Genomic DNA, 18,323 nt, shown 5'->3' with positions numbered 1-18,323 from the left:
TGTTTAAAATAAATTTCATTTTAATAATAAATTTATTTTTAAAAAATTTATTAACAAATTTATTAACAAAAATTTATTTTAAAAAAATTTATTAACAAATTTATTTTAAAAAAATTTATTAACAAATTTATTTTAAAAAAATTTATTAACAAATTTATTTTAAAAAAATTTATTAATAAATTTATTTTTAAAAAATTTATTAATAAATAACTTATTTTGTTAATAAATTGATTTAAAAAATAAATTTATTTTGTTGAAAAAAATAATATTTTCTCAAAAAATTTATTTACTTTTAATCTGAAATTAATGGAGACAATTTTGATAAGCAAAATAATATTTTTTCTTTAGAAATTTACTATTTTGTCGAAAGTTGAAACGAGAAGAACTTTTGAATTGGAAATTATTAATTGAATAAATTCTCAATTAAACGGAAATTTATCTAAATAAACACCTAAATAATCGTAACAAAAATTAAAGTGATATTTTAAACTAAAAAATCTTTAAATTAAAAAATTTTTAACCGAAAATAACTGAAGACATTTTTAACTGATGAAAACTGATGAAAACTGATGAAATTTCTAAATAAAAGAAGTAAGAACTGAATAAAATTGAAATTATTAATAAATTTTTAAATTAAAAATTAAAATAATAAACGATAATTAAAGAATAATTAAAATAAAAATAAATTGTTAAAATAAAACTAAACAAAATTCAAATAAATAAAAATTCAAATCATAAATTCGAAATAAACAAAATTCGAATAAATTAAAAATAAAATGATAAAGAATTCGACTAAATAGAAAATTTATTTACTTTTAATCTGAAATTATTGGAAACAATTTTTTTTTGATAAGCAAAATAAGAAATTTAGAAATTTACTATTTAGTCGAAAGTTGAACGAAAAGAACTTTTGAATAGGAAATTGTTAATTATATGAATAAATTCTCAATTAAACGTAAATTTATCTAAATAAATTCCTAAATAAACGAAACAAAAAAATTGAAACAATGCTTTGAAAAAAAAAAATTTTTAATTAAAAATTTTGAAAAATTTTTAACCGAAAATAACTGAAGACAGTTTTAACTTTCAATTGATGAAAACTGAGGAAATTCTTAAATGAAAGGCGTAAGAACTGAATGAAATCGAAATTTTAAGTAAACTTTTGAAAATTAAAAATTAAAATAATTAAACTATAATTAATCAATAATTAAAATAAAAATAAATTATTATAATAAAATTGAAAAATTAATAATAAAAAATTCAAATAAATAACAAATAAAATCACAAAGAATTCGAATAAATAACAAATAAAATCATAAAGAATTCAAAATTAAAATAATAAAGAATTTAAATAAATAAAATAATAAAAAATTCGAAGAAATAAAATCTTTAAAAATTCGAATAAAGAAAAAATGAAATTATAAAGAATTCGAATAAAGAAAAAATAAAATCATGAAAAATTCGAATAAAGAAAAAATAAAATCAGGAAGAATTAAAATAAATAACAAATAAAATCATAAATAATATAAAAAATAAAATAATAAAGAATTTAAGTAAAAAAAGAATAAAATCATCAATCGAATAAAGAAAAAATAAAATCATAAAGAATTTGAATGAATAAAAAAATAAAATAATAAAGAATTCAAATAATAAATAAAATAAAATGTGAAATGAATTTGAAAAAATTCTTAATTTTGAAAATTTTCAAGAAATCCTCTAGATAAATAAATTTAAAATTAAAATAAACAAAATAATTCTTTTTTAACAAGTGAAAAGTTTTTGTCATTAAAAAAATGTGTAACGAAAAAAATTTTCGTTTCGAAAAATATAATTAATTTTTTATTACTGCCCGGAAATGGAGCGATACGATTATAAAACGCCTAAAAGCACCTGCACGTGTCGTGTATTAAAAATTTGATTTAAATTACTCTTCTGGATTGATTTTCGAAAAATTATTCATCAATTGATTATAAAATTTCTAATTAAATTCTTTATTATTAATGATTATTTTTTTCAATTATGGAATTTATCTAAAGAAGTTAATTTTTATGAAAACTTTACAAATTTATAATTATTTATAATATTTATTATATAATAATATAATAATATAATTATTAACAATTAAGAATAATTCTAATTGTTGATAATAATTGTATTTAATAATAATTGACAATTAATTTGTATTTACGAATAAAAATGCACTTTTCTGATTTTATTATAAATTAAAATCAAAATTTATTTATTTAAATCTTTATATTTTATATGAATTAGAAAATATTAGAAAATATTCTATATATTAGAAAATAAACAAAAAATCTATAATAAAAAATAATAAGAAATAAAAATTCTATAAAAATATGAAGATAACGATCACTCCGAGTCTTCGACTCGTAGTTATCTTCATATTTTTATAATTATTAAAAGACGTCCGAGTGATAAAATCATTATTTAAAAAAAAATCTATAAATTATTATTATAAAATTTTTTGTGAAATTAGCAAAAAAAATCTTTGTTTTTCATATGATATTTTTGTATCATAAATAAAAATCTTCTTCTTGAATATTGAGGATGGAGAAAAAAATTTATCATTATTTTTTAATTTAAAAAAGAAGTTAATAAAAATTCGTTACGCGTATCCGCTAAACAAATTTTTCGTATAAAGCATTATGAGAACATTAAAAGGTCAAATAAGTTTTAGAAAGTACGTGCATCTTAATTCATTATTTTTCATTAAAACTTATGAGTATAGTATAGATACATGTATGAGAACATTGTGGATGTTGGTGAGTTTTCATTGTTAAATAGTGCCCTCAAAACTTTTTGAAGATCATTATTTTACCAATTTACAATTTCTAAATAGGAAAGTTTTGAAACTTTGGTATTTTACTTAGTCAAGTAATTAGGAGCCGGTCTTCAATTTTGTTCTCGTTTTTTTAAATAAATCTTTGGTTGTGCTTTAAAACAATGCTCATCATCTTATTTTTTTCTCTTCTTCTTTTTTTTCTCTTTTTTATTTTTTTCGTTTTTCTTTTTTATTCTTATTTTCTTTTTTCTTTTTTTTCTTGTTTTCTTTTTTTTTTTCTTTTTTTTCGTTTTTTTCTTATTTTCTTTTTTCGTTTTCATTTTTTCTTTTTTTCCTCTTTTTTTTCTTATTTTCGTGCTATGCAGTTAACAAAAAATTTTTTTGCAACTATTTGTTTAATTTTAATAATTAAAAATCAATAAAATCGTGTTATTCAATTAATTTTATGGACAAGTGCAAAAACAAAAATAAAGTTAGAAAATTGTGAGAAATAACTAAAGTAATACAAATTTAATTAAGTGGTTCAAGTAGAATTGAAGTGGTTTTCAAATAATGAATATATTTTCCCATATATATAGATGTGCGTGAAATCATTAATTTCTCGATAATGCAAAAGTTCGAGGATTTCATTCATTTTGTTAAATTAGTTAAATTTATTTATAAATATTTTTTTTTTCTATAAAAATATTTTTTTTTCTATTTAGACAATTTTATAGTTTTTTTTTATTTGTATTTTTAATTTCTATTTTCTATTTTAATTTATATTTTTATTTAAATTTGTTTATTGATTTTATAAACATTATCATGTCATTAAAATTCGGAATATTCAAGGGAACGAAATTTATTTATTTCTTTTTCAAGTTAAAAATTTTCTTGCAATAATATTTTGTTTTATATTCAAAAAATAAATTATAAAGATTCGAAATTATTATAAATTATAAGATTTAATATAAATTTGCATAATTTATTTTCTATTTTATTTCTTTCTTTTCTATTTTTCAAAAAATATTTTTTTATACCAGAAAATTAAGAAAAATAAAAAAAATTTCAAGTTCATTTTTTTCTTATTTGTTAAAAATTTATATAATTAGAAAATATGGTGAAAATGTGGTATTACGTCAAGTTAGCATTGAATAAATCATATAATTTTTATTTCATTTTTAATGGGGATCTTTCACAAGTCAGAAGAATTTCATCAAGAATGAGAGAAATTCATTTTTCATTGTACGATTTTCTTATTAATAGAGTCGCTAATTTATTAATTTTATATTACCAAAAGAAAGCAGTGGATCTAAGTTTTCTTTTGTATCAATTGTCAGAAATTGATAACGTAATAAATTAATGACGAAAATATCAAACTTTAAAGAAAAGTGACATTTTTCTCTTTTTTTGAACTTATGATTTTTTTTCTTAAACAAAAAAATTAATTGACATTAATTAAAATTATTTATGAAACAATTATTAAAAAGAATTAATGTTAATAGTGTATTTAAATTTATTTGTTTAGAAACAATGACAAAATAAATAAAAATTTATTATTTGGAAAAATTGATAAAATATCATTGAAGAAAAAGAAGAATAATTTTAAATTAAAATTTACAAATTTTTTGAAATTGAAGTAAAATAGTGACAAATTTTTATTTATTTCTAATTCGAATTAAAATTAAAATCCTAAAAATAAAATAAAAAATAAAAAATAAAAAATAAAAAAAAATAAAAATAAAAATAAAAATAAAAATAAAAATAAAAATAAAAATAAAAATAAAAAAATCAGAATTTAAAAATTTATTTAAAAAACTTAAAGAAAACGTTAAAATAAAATTAAAATGGAATGGAATAAAAATCAAAAGAAACATTAGAAATTAGTAAAAACTCCTCGTTACTTATTTCGGGGGGAAAAAAAGAGAAACTAAACCAAATTGAGCGGAAAATCGAATAATTAATAAATATTCATTGCCCTCGAGACTGCAGTTTTATATTCGTTTTACTTTTTTGCATTTACATGTGGCATTTAATTCAGAATATTTGCATTTTTCTTGTTCTTACATATTCCCTCTTCTGCTATTTTTCATAGGAATACATAGACTTAATAATAGTGAAGAATTCTCATTTCTATAAACATAATTCTCTTTTATATTATATTCTTCTCGCGATATTATTCATATAGTTGTTGATAAAAATTACAAAACCGCACACACACAAAAAATAATAGTTTAAAAAATGAACGCGCATATAGAGTAGAAAATTAGTTTATTGACGTTGAATTAAATTTTTTTTTCATATTTAAAAATATGGAAAATTGAAAAATAGAAAAAAAAATGGTTGAAGATATAATTTTTAATAGTAATTTTTAATATTCGCGAATAAACTTAAGAGAAGAAATTACACTTAAAAGGCACATTAAAGTTAATTGTAAAATTTTATATTATCAAAAGCGATATAATAATTACGAGTTTATTCACTATTACAAGAGGGCGAAGAGATCAGTTTTCTCTTCGTGCTTTCATGAACTTACTTCAAATGATAAAACGACCACTTGTCAGTATCGTTAAAACGTTGAATGAAAATATTTTCATTTTGATTTTACCATCCGATAGGAAATGAATAAAAATTTTAATGAATCTTTTTTTTCAACTGGGGAAATAATTATAATTTAACATTTAATTAAAAATAAGTAATTTAAAATTATTAGAATTTAATGTAATTTAAAATTAGATTAATTAATAATAATAAAAATTCAAAACTTAATTTAGAAAATCAATTTTAATATTTCAATTTTTTCAATATGAAATGTTCGATTTTGTAAAAATGTTTTTTATATTTACTTTTCTATTTATTAATTCATTTATTAATTCATTTATTAATTAATTTATTGATTCATTTATTAATTCATTATTAATTTATTTTTTATATTTATTATAAATCAAAATTATATTTTTGATCCTAAAGTATAATTTTTAATTTATAAAAAAATTCGTCTGTAAATTGTAATTATTTCAAAATCAAAAAAATCAATCCAGAACGTTGAAATTGAAATGAACGGAATTTATTAATTTACTCTCTGCAAATTAAATTTTTATTACAATTATTTTGCGTCGCTGTGGAAAAAAAATTAATTATAATATTTCTAAATGTAGAATTTTAGCTTTTAATTTTTATTGCAATCAGTAATTTATGAAAATATTTTTAATTAAAAATAATTCATTCATTTTATCGTGTCGAACTTTTCGATAATTTTATAACAATCTTATAATTTTGAGATTAGAGTAGTTTTTTTTTAATTTAATTTAATTTTGATTATGAAATTATTCAGAAATTAAAATTGACATTTATTTCCCTTTCATAAAAAAAATTTTGCAATTTGCATGATAATAAATTGAATTCTGTGTTTCACGTGTTAAAAAATTGGTTTTTTAATTCAAATTATTGAATTGAATTGAACAAAATTGAAACTCAAAAGTTCCAAAGTTTATTTCTTGGATTTAGTAAAAATTATTATTATTTTTTCAAAGCTGATAAAAAAGAAGAAAAATTTTAATTTATATTTAAAAAAAACATAATAAATTGAATTATGTGCTTCTTCACGCGTTAAATTTGCTACTTTATATTTTTATTTTTGAGAAATTAGATAAAACTGTTTACTATTCTTAATATACATTTAAAAGACGAGTGGCTAATTATCTTGCATATAAATTTTTGTATTTTGTAGAGAGAAAAAAAATTAATACAATAAAAAAATATTAAAAAATATTTTTACTACCCAAGTATTCATTATTTAGAAAAATTCGCTTATTATCTATTTTAGAAAAAAAAAATGTTAATTTCGAATTCTACTTTATTATATAAACTTTTAACATTATTTTTCCCCTTATTAAGGAATTTAATAAATTTACTAAACATCTCGTAGCGGAAAGAAATTTTTATTTAATGAAACTGAATTACAGTGTATATAATATAGATAAAAAATTTAAAAACGAATTTCCTTCACTTTAAATTATTAAAAAAAAAGAAAAAAAAGAAAAATAATTTTCTTTCTTGAGGGATGTGTGTGCTTGAAAGTCATATTCTTTTAATTTAGGTCAATGTGAAATAAAAAAGAGTTTACGATGTAATAGGGAACAATTAAAATTTTAATGCATGAAATTATTGCAGCGGAAAATAGTAACAAAACTTGTTATAGTTCCATTAGTTGCGTCGATCACTTGAACATTTTTTTGACACTTTACTTAATGTATACTCGATTTCAGTGCGTTGCGGTATATTTAAATATTTTTTCGATATCTATTAGTTTGAAAATATTCATTATCTTGTCAACTATTATTCTTTTTTTTTGTCTTTTCCATAGGAAAAAAAAGAAACCGTTTTGTGATTAGAATCTAAAAAATAGTAAAAAAATATGGAAATTAAAAATTGTTTTTTGAAAATTGCAAAGAATTTTATCTTTGTCGAAATTTAGCTTTTTTTGGATTTTGAATAAGAAAATAGAACTTTTTTTTTATTATAATACAAAAAGGGCATTTTTATTTGGAAACTCGTTGATAGTAAATAAATTAATAAACAAATGAAATATAGAAGGATTAGAAAATGCGGAAATTAAAAAATTGGTTCGAAAATTTATTATTAAAGTACAAAAAAAATACAGAAACAATATAAAAATAGACAGAAACATCAGAAAGTAAAATTCTGTTTGAAAATCTGTGATTAAAATACAAAGAGCTTAAAAAATATGGAAACTAAAAATTTATTATCAAAATACAAAAAGAATAAAAAATACAAAAAATATAAAAAATTAAAAAACGAAAAATAGAGAAACATCAGAAACTGAAAATTTTATACGAAAGTCTGTGAATAAAATACGAAAACCAAAAAAAAATACAGAAATTCAGAATTTTGCTTCGAAAATAGAAAAGAACTTTGACCTTTTTTATATAATAGACTTTTTATGAAACTATAATTTGAAAGGTGAAACAAGAAATTAAATATATGAGCTTTTCTCTCTCATATATGAAACTATATTGTTTCCTTTCTTGGAAAACGTGCAACAGATACGAAATTTTTATATGCCATTCAATATATACATATATACCTTTGCAATGTACTTACACAAATGCTATTTATATAGAAGGATTTGAATTTCGTTTTACTTTGGCAAAAATTTTTCGTGTAAAATATATCGCTACTCGTTTTTCTCGAATTTCCATAATTTTTCCTTTTTTACATATCATCATCTATTCTCTCTATAAAATATTATTTTTATATATTTTATGTACTTTAAATGTTTATCTTCTTTCTTTTTTTTTTTTTTTTTTTTGAAAAAAAGTTTATTTAAATTTTAAATTTTACTTTTTAATTTATTTTCTATTTAAACATTTACATCGAGAATAAAATAATATTTGTTGCATTGAAAGTCAATTAGGATAGAAATTAATTCAGTGAATTTCGAAAAGAGAATATTAAAATAGACTATAAAATGCATAAAAATAAAATTTATTTTATTCAAAAAAAATGAGAAAAGAAAGAAAAGAATTTAATAAATTTGAAAAAAGAATGTAAAAATTTAAAATAAAAAAGGAGGGAAGAAATTAAATTTTTTTTTTTTGAAAAATTAAAATGAAAATTTTGAAATTTTAAAGAGGTTGAAATAATTGTAACAATGATATGGTAATTAGTGGAGAATTTACATTAACTGAAATTATATTATTATGCTAATTGCAAAAGAATGTATTTTCGCCCTCTTTGAATGGCAACAAAGGAGTGGAAGGTATTTTTACGTGAAAAGAAAAGAATTTATTATTTGAATCTTGTTAATTAGATATAAATGCATTCATTAATTAGCTGTTAAAATAATTTTTTTGAATATCAATTAAAAATTTTCTCTTCATCATTCTTAAATTTGTTAGATTTTTTTTAATTATGCATTTTTGACCTTTATTTCGAAATTTCATTTAATTTTATGTAATGACAATTTGTTGTGTTTTTTGTTTTTTCTTTTAGAATTTATTTTCACTTATTTATGTAAAACACTTTCTTTTGCGTTTGTTTTTTTTTTTTTATTTGAAAATTTATTTTGTGTTTAAATTATGAAAAGGTTAAAAAATACAGAAATTAAGAATTATTCTGTTTGAAAATTTGCGATTAAAATTGAAAAAAGTTAAAAAAAATACAAAATTTATTTTAAAATATTATTTTAATATTTAATTTAAATAATAATTTTAATTTAAAATAAAATGGAAAAAGCTTAAAAAATACAAATTTGTAATTAAAATAAAATAGAAGAAGGTTAAAAAAATATATAAATTAAAATTTCGTTCGAAAATTTAGGATTAAAATAAAATAGAAAAAGCTAAAAAAAAATGCAGAAATTAAGAATTTTTGCTCGAAATTTTGCGATTAAACTAGAAAAAAATTTTAAAATACAGAAATTAAAAATTTTGTTCCTTTTATAATTAAAATAGAAAAACACTAAAATGTAGAAAAATTAAAATTATAAAATTAATAAATAATAAAATAAATATCGTTTAGTTTAATTAAAGAATTTACAGAATTGAATTACAGAATTCGTTGTAATAATATTGCTACAATGAATATTAATATTATTATCATAAATGTAAATATTATTATTATGAATATTAATTCACAATATTAATAATTATGAATAATATTAACAGTTACCATTGTGAATAATTAATATTATCAAAAATTTAATTAATTATAATTTTCACGAATCACTTGCTTGATGATGATGATGAAGATAAAGTGCACAATTAAATGTATTTTAGAATTATATGTCTATAGATGTTGCTTATATATATTTTAGTCGAGGATGAAGGAAGGTTTTTGAAATGAAGTGTTGGATGTCATTATACTAATAAATGGAATGCAATTGAAACCCAAATCCATTATCCAGCATAATAAATGATTATATTCGTTTCGTGTTAATTACTAATGCAACGATACCATAAAACAATAAAGGGGTGATAACTACCTTCCACTCTATCCCTTTTACATACGAGAAAATGAAGAGGTGCAGTGGACTTGAAAATTCTATAAATGATTCGTAATTGATGGCTTTTAAATACCCCCTCCCCCCACTCCCTTTTCGAGTGCATATAAATAATTTCTTTGACAATAATAATTAATTTTTCACTTAATTCTTAACAAGATTTTTTTCTTTTTTTTTTGTCTATTTTTAATTTGTTTATTTCTCGTGGTTGAGAATTAACTTTGAACCAAACAACAAACTTTATTGCAAATAATAACAAAATTTATTAGAAAATAATAATTAAAAAATTATAAATTAAAAAATTAAAAAGTTAAAAATTAAAAAATTTATAATTAAATAATGAAATCTAATTTTAATAAGTTAACTAAGAAAATAAAGACAGAATGAACAAAATTCGCCAATTATTATTATTAATAAGAAAACAAAATTAATATTCATTAATTTAATAAAAAAATTAATTAAAATTAATTTTAAAAAAAATTAATTAAAATTAATTTAGAAAAAAATTAATCAAAATTAATTTAATAACAAAATTAATCAAAATTAATTTAATAACAAAATTAATAAAAATTAATATTAATCAGGGTTGACACAGGTCAGGGAAATCAGAGAATTCAGGAAAAAGTCAGGGAAAAGTCAGGGAAAGTAGAATTGATCAGGGAAATCCGGGAAAAGTCAAGGATTTTTATTAAAGTAATGAAAAAAATTAAATTTGCAGGATTCATAATTAATTTTATTTAATTTTTTAATAATTTATTTAATTAATTATTAAAAATCATGGATTTAAAGAAGAATTTTAGTTAAAAGCACTTTAAAAAAATTGAATTTTAGAAAAGTTACAAATGTTTGCAGAAATTCAATTATGTTCAAAAATTTTTTTTTAAATTCTCGTCAGAATTTCAATTATCTTTAAAAGTAATAAAATTCTTCTCTAAAATTCAATTATTATCGTAAATAATAAAAATTTCACAGGAATTCAATTATTTACAAATTTCTTATAAACTTCTTCGCAAAATTCAATTATTTCCATAAATAATGAAATTCTATACAGAGATTCAATTATTTTCATAAATAATAAAATTCTTTTTCGGAATTCAATTATTTTTAATAAAATTTTAACCGAATTCCTCGAGAAATTTAATTATTCTTGAAATTTTTATTTGAATTCTTCGAAAAAATTTAATTATTTAAAAATTTGTTAATAAAATTCTTTATGAGAATTTGATTTTAAGAAACATTCAATTATTCAATAATTTTTTCATTTTTGTATTTAAATAATTGAATTCTCATAGAATTTTTTAATAAAAATTGATTTAAAAATGAATTTCAGTTAAAAGTTTAGATAATAATTGAGAATTGAAAGCATTATTTTGTGAATTTTTAGAAATAAATTGTATTTTGAAAAAGTTTAATTGAATTTTTTTTTGAAATTATTTCAAGTTTTTATTTTCTAAATATTTAATTGAAGAATTTTCGAATTATCAAAATTTCGTGAAATTGAATTGTAAACAAATGGATTTTGAAAATTCTTTAGGAACTTTTGCAAAAATTGTTAAGATAATTGTTCATTTATATAAAAATGATTGAAATTTTGCGAAGGATTGTATTAAAATTTTTGTAAATTATTTAATTTTTGTTGTAAAATTTTATAAAATTTTAAATTATTATAAAACATATCTTTATTTAGAAACGATTCTTAAAAGTTTTTGAATTTCAAAAGATTTAAATTTGAATTTTTTTTAAATTTTAATATTATCTTTAGGAAAAAAGTCAAAATTTTGTCTGGAAATGAGGGAAAAACAAAATTAATTTTTTGTGTCAACTCTGTTAATAATATAATAATAATAATAATAATAATAATAATTAATTAAGATCAAATGATATTTGTAAAAAAAACTGTTTTAATATTATTTTTCGAATAAAAGGAATAAAATAGTAGAAATAAAATTAACAACTAAACTAAATAAATAATAGTAGAAAACAAAAATAAAATTTAAAAATAAAAATAAAGATAACAGATAAAAATTTTTAATTAAAATAAAAAATAGAAATAAAAAATAAGAAATATTTTCCTCTGTTTTGCAAATAATAAAATTTCAATGCTCCAAAAATCGAAAAATCATTTTCCATAGAAAAAAATATTTTTTTCCTTTTTATTTATTAATAAAATTGACAAGTTGTGTAAATCGATGCTTTGAATTAGCCAGTAAATTGAACGTCAAAGTTACACCCTCGTGGAGAGAAATACTAGTGGGGGGAGGGGGAGAAATTTAAAGGGTGGAGAGATGGAGCAACAGGTTTAACTTGCGCAGTCTCCAGGTCCGATTGAAAGTTTCCAAGTTTAAAAGTTTCCTACACAAAATAATAATAGTTTTATATATAAAGCGCGTCCGTTCTTTAGAAAACCATTTACCATTCATTTATATACCACCTTTTCATTCATTACTATACATCTTAATCAAGTTTTTGATCGACACTTGAATTTATAACAGTTTCTGTTAATTTTCAAAGCTACAAAATACATACATATATAAAGTTATAGAGATAATTTCACCTTAAGTATTGGAAAAGTAGATTTATTAACGATTACAGACATTAATTTATTTATAATTCAATTGAATGACTAACTCGGATATTAAATGTTTATTTATAAAATTTTCTTTATAATTAAAAAGAATTTTAAACCAACACAAAAATTCATTTTATTGGCATAAATAATTATTTCTTTATATTATTATTATTAAAATTATTTATATTAACTAAATAATTATTTCTTTATTATTATTATTATTATTAAAATTATTTATATAAAAATAAAAATTATTTATACTAATTTTATAATAATAAAAAAAGTTATTTACTTCAATAAAATAATATTTAATTTCAATCGAATTGAATTATGTTTCAATTTCGTAATCAATAATATTTCCGTTTGATAACAAAAATAATATTTTGAAAATTTGTTAGGAAAATAATAAAACGACAATAAATGAATAAATTAATAAAAAATTCATTTTATTCAAACAATTATTTGTCTCGATCTTTCGATAGAATAATATAATCGAATTCCATTCAATTTTTATTCCTTGATACAAATTTTTAATATTCAATAAAAATAAAATTTTCAATAAAAGTTTGCTCCGCAATATTTCGAAACCTAAATGATTTTCTCTTTACGAAGTTTATTAAAAATAATAACAATGAACAAATAACAAAAAATTAATAATGAACAAATCAATAAAAAAAAAAATTCAAAATAAAGGAATTAATAAGTGAAAAACAATAAATTTAAAGTAAAGTTATAAAATGTAGAATAAATAAAAAAATAACAAAAATTAAACAATAAATTGAGAATAAAGAATAGTAAAAAAAAAATTTAAACTGAAAATATAAAAATAAGAACAAAAAATTACATTGAATTAGAAATAATTAGAAATAATTAGAAAATAATAGAAAATATATACAGAAATATAATCGACTTGATAAAAAAATGAAATTATTTTGAAAAATAAATAATTTAAAAATATAAATGTGACGCACTTCGAAGAAAAGTTCCCAAGAAGCTGTCAAATTTTAAGTTATGTTTACCATTTTTGGGAGTAAAAATATAGAAAGAGAAGCAATTATTATTACAAATTATTATGTTCAATTTTTCGTTACATCCAAAATATTCCATAAAAACTGGTTTCGATTTTTTATAATTAAAAATAAACTTTTAATAAAAAAAAAACTAGCACAAACATAACCAATAATTCGTTTCCTTCTTAGGTGACTTTCTTGGGTTAATAATTACTTTATTTATTAATAAATTAATTATTAATATTATTTATTGATAAATTAATTATTAATATTATTTACTAATAACTTAATTATTAATATTATCTATTAATAAATTAATGAATAAACTAATTTGAGAATACTAAAAATCGTAAAGTGACTATATAAAATAATTGAACTAATAATTAAATTATTTATTTATTTTAATTATAAATTTTAATTAAAATTATAAAAATATTATTTTGCTTAAAGTAGAAATGAATATTAAAAATATTTAAAATTATAATTTTTTGTGTGATTTTTTTCAATGTAGTCGGATTATAGATTTATATTTCATATTAAAAAAAATATATATATATATGTGTATATTTCAACTATAGAATGAACGATGGTTGCACATATTACCTGGATTAGTCTAGTATTATTAGTGGGATCACTCATAATTGAAGGAAATGGAGAACCAATGGCGAGGCCAATGCCACCAAAAGTATTTAACAGTGCAGAAGATTTGAGAAAATATCTAGAACTTATAAAAGATTATTACAATCTTAATGGAAAAGCAAGGTACGGAGATTTTTTTTTCTCTCCATAAAAGTGCATACGGTCTTTTTATTTATGTGCATGGAAAAAGTGAAAATATTATGGTTAAAAGGAAAATGTTGAATAAAATATTAAATAATGTTAAAATTTTTTTCAAAAATCGTTAAATAATTTATGTTTGCTAATTATTAATATTTATTAAATAATATATATTATACTCTCTAAATTTGAATTTGTAAAAATTGTTTCAGATTTAGAATTAGTGACGCTGACTTTTTGCTTTTGAATTAGTAAATTTTACTAATAAATAGTAATTTCTTCTCATTTTTGTATTTTTTAAACTTTTTGTATTTTGAATAAGTAAATTTTACTAACAAATATACTAATTTCTACTAATTTCTGTATTTTTCAACTTTATTTTGAATTGATAAATTTTACTAGAAAATAGTAATTTCTACTAATTTTCGTTTTATTACTACTTTTTGCTTTTGAATTAGTAAATTCTACTAATCGATAGTAATTTCTACGAATTTTTGTATTTTTAAAATTTTTTATAATTTGAATTAGTAAATTTTACTAATAAACAGTAATTTCTACGAATTTTTGTTTTTTTTATTACTTTTTGCTTTTGAATTAGTAAATTCTACTAATCGATAGTAATTTTTACTAATTTTTGTATTTTTTAAACTTTTTTTTTATATTTTGAATTAGTAAATTCTACTAACCTAGTAATTTCTGCTATTTTTTGTATTTTTTAAACTTTTTATATTTTGAATCAGTAAATTTTACTAATAAATATTAAATAGTAATTTCTACGAATCTTGGTTTTTTTTACTACTTTTTGCTTTTGAATTAGTAAATTTAACTAATAAATAGTAATTTCTACTAATTTCTGTATTTTTAAACTTTTTGCTTTTAAATTAGTAAATTTTACTAACAAATAGTTATTTCTACTAATTTCTATATTTTTTAAACTTTTTATATTTTAATAACAAAAGAAATCTTGAAATAAAAAAAATTAATACACATAGATGACAAAAAAAGCAAAAACAAAAAAAATTATTAACTAAAAAAATTTCTAAATAAAGGCAGAAAATGGAGAATTAATAAAATCTGCAATAACACAATTGATTATAATAAAATTAATTGTTTTAATTGAACTAAATTTAGATAAATAAATAAATATTAATTTTTACTAATTTATTACTAAAATTTACTAATTAAAAAGCAAAATTCCAGTCATTAATTGAAATTTAAAAAAAAAACATTTTTACTAATTTTAATTTCGAGAGAAGTAATTTCTATAATTATTAAATATTATTAATACAAATTATTGTATATTATTAAAGATTACTAATTATAAGCAATATAATTTATAAATTTATTTGAATTTTTGGAACCGTATATTTATTTCGTATTGAACCAGAATATAAATTATTAATTATAAAATATATTAAATTACTGTAAATATTTCTTTGAATCGAAGAAAATTTTCTTTTCGATTCCATTAGCAGAATTTTGTTTGATTAATTTTAGAAAAACGTTTCTATAAAAAAAAATATATTTTCATTTTTATAAAAAAAATATATTTTCATTTTTATAAAAAAAATATATTTTCATTTTTATAAAAAAATTGTTTTCATTTTTATATACTGAAAAAATAATTACATTTTTTCATACAAAAAAAAAATGTTTTTAATTTTATGTACAAAAAAAGTGTTTCCATTTTTTTGGATGAAAAATTTTCACTTTTTTTCTGAATTAAAAAATAAACTAATTAAAATATATATCAACGCTTATATTAATAGATACGGTAAGAGGTCAACAGAAACCCTTTTAACGTCGGGAAATTACAACAATCCAAGTGATACATTGAGAATGATATTAAATCAAGGTCGTGATAATCGTCGAGATATGGAAATGGAAAATGATCTTTCAATGCGTTTAGAAACGAATAGGCCACAAATTCAAAATAGAATGCAACGACTGTCATCGTATCCTTATAGTTTTCTGTCAAAATACTATCGTAATATTCAATAAATTCGACAATTTTTTTTCATTTTCTAATAATATACCTACGTCATATGCAATTTTGTTTTTTTTTTTTTTGCATCATTTTTCATTTTTAACGAAAACAAAAAAAAAAGAGACATATACAATGAAACATGGTTGAAATATATTTAAATATTTGTCATTTTAATGCTAAAATTTATTGATTGTTAAAAAATAAACATAATATCAATATAGCTTTCAATAGCACAAAAGAAAAAAATATGAGCGTAATTGTAACAGTTATTTTTTATTTGTAACAATTATTATTAATAATTATTAATTAATTATTATTATTATTATTAATTATTATTATCATTAATTATTATTAAGGGCATTTGAACCTTGATGACGTCACACATGCTTTGCACAAAGTGTAACGTCATCAAGGTTCAAATGCCCTTAATTATTATTAATTTTTATTAATTCTTATTAATTTAATTCTTACTATTTTAGTTATTGAATTTTTTTTTTTTTTTAAGAGATTATTACATTCAATTGAATTAAAATTAAAATCTTATTGAATTTCCGTAAATTTTCCTCTAAGATTATTATTTAAGTGGACACTTTTAGCAATTTATATATTTAACAGAATATTTAATAATTGGATTAAATATTTTTATTTTTATTATCATTTTTTTCCTTTTCGTTTCATTTTGTTTCAGTTTTTTTATTTTTTCTATTTTCGTTCCATTTTGTTTTATTTTTTCTTCGATTTTATTTATTTTTTTTTTTTGTTTTCATTTTTTTCAATTTGGTTTTCATTTTTATTTATATTATCAAATTGCTTAAATTGTTATTGATCAATATGTATTATGTACAGAATTATAATTTTCATAAAAAGCGACTGAACTTTATATTTGAACGTGAAACCTTGAAAGTAAGCTTTTCGTTATTGATTGGAATTTTTCCTTATCAATTTGGAAAACGAATGATTTTTCTTCATTAAATATAAAATGTAAATTATTTATTATACTAAAAAATCACTCCTAACTATATATATTCACACTCTAGATAATAGCAATTCTATTATAAATGTTAAATATTTTATTATAGAGATTAAATGAGTATTATAAAATTAGAAACATTGCGACAATTTTCACACGAATCATAAAATTTGGAAAAATAAAAAAAAAAAAGAAATAGTGAAGAAAAAAAATGTAGTAAACATATTATATAGTCATCTAAATTATTTTATTAATTATTAATTATTAATTATTAGTTTTATTAAATTAGAAAGAAAAAATTAAGCACATGTGTGTTGATTACAATTTTTCTTTTGTTTTATTCTCGAAATATCGGAAAGATGACCGTTGACAACTATAATAATGTACAAAAAAAAATTATGAAAATTATTTAAATATAAATTGGATTTCTTAAAATTGATATATATTTATAAAAAATGATGACTGATTTAGTTTGATCTATTTTTGATGTAAACATTGTTATTTAAATAAAAAGATATATGGGTTTTAAATAAACAGATATTTACCTTTTTTATTGTGAATGTTTAAATTATTATTAGAAATTAGAATATTCTTCCCTTTTTTATAGCCATATAATCACTCTAAATTTTAATTGGCAAAAACTGGTTTGAATTAGTGACTGACTTTTTCTTTTTTAGTTAGTAAATTTTACAAATAAATACTAATTTCTACGAATTTATTTGTCAACAATATTTTATTTATTTATTTAAAATTAACTTTAGTAAAAATTTACTTTAGCAAAAATTTACTTTAGAATCAATAAATTTTTCTAAGTGCGAACAGTAATTTCTACTATTTTGTTCATTAATAATATTTTATTTACTTATTTAAATGTAAAATTTACTTTAGTAAAGATTTACTTCAGCCAAAATTTTATTTAAAATTAATAAATTTTTCTAGTAAACAGTAATTTTTACTATTTTGTTTATCAACAATATTTTTTTTTACTTATTTATTTATTAATAGTTTACATTAGTAAAAATTTACTTTAACAAAAATTTACTTTAGAATTAGTAAATTTTACTGATAAACTAAATTTCTACTATATTGTTTATAATTAATATTTTAGTTACGTATACCTATTTATTTATTTTAAATTTACATCAGCAAAAATTTACTTTAAAATTAGTTAAGTTTTCTAGTAACAGTAATTTTTACTATTTTG

The 18,323-nt window shown here is 18.3% G+C and overlaps 2 protein-coding genes across 11 annotated transcripts in view; both read left to right on the top strand.

The window, feature by feature from the left end:
• Positions 1–16,204, top strand: part of LOC122510273 — a 151,286-nt gene extending 135,082 nt beyond the window's left edge. For all 8 annotated transcript variants that reach the window (XM_043624789.1, XM_043624786.1, XM_043624787.1 and 5 more), the window contains 2 exons: positions 13,964–14,147; positions 15,932–16,204. In XM_043624789.1, coding sequence (XP_043480724.1) covers positions 13,972–14,147; positions 15,932–16,163 — 408 coding nt within the window. In that variant the 5' untranslated portion in view covers positions 13,964–13,971 and the 3' untranslated portion in view covers positions 16,164–16,204. The remainder of the gene's footprint in view (positions 1–13,963; positions 14,148–15,931) is intronic.
• Positions 1–18,323, top strand: part of LOC122510265 (F-box/LRR-repeat protein 20) — a 295,503-nt gene that overhangs the window by 232,060 nt on the left and 45,120 nt on the right. The gene's annotated exons all lie outside the window — the stretch shown is intronic.

The sequence above is a fragment of the Leptopilina heterotoma genome, unplaced genomic scaffold (genome assembly GCF_015476425.1).
Source record: "Leptopilina heterotoma isolate Lh14 unplaced genomic scaffold, ASM1547642v1 Lhet_68, whole genome shotgun sequence".
Lineage (NCBI taxonomy): Eukaryota > Metazoa > Arthropoda > Insecta > Hymenoptera > Figitidae > Leptopilina > Leptopilina heterotoma.
Note: the sequence above shows the minus strand (reverse complement) of the source record. Positions and strands in the feature narration are given on the sequence as shown.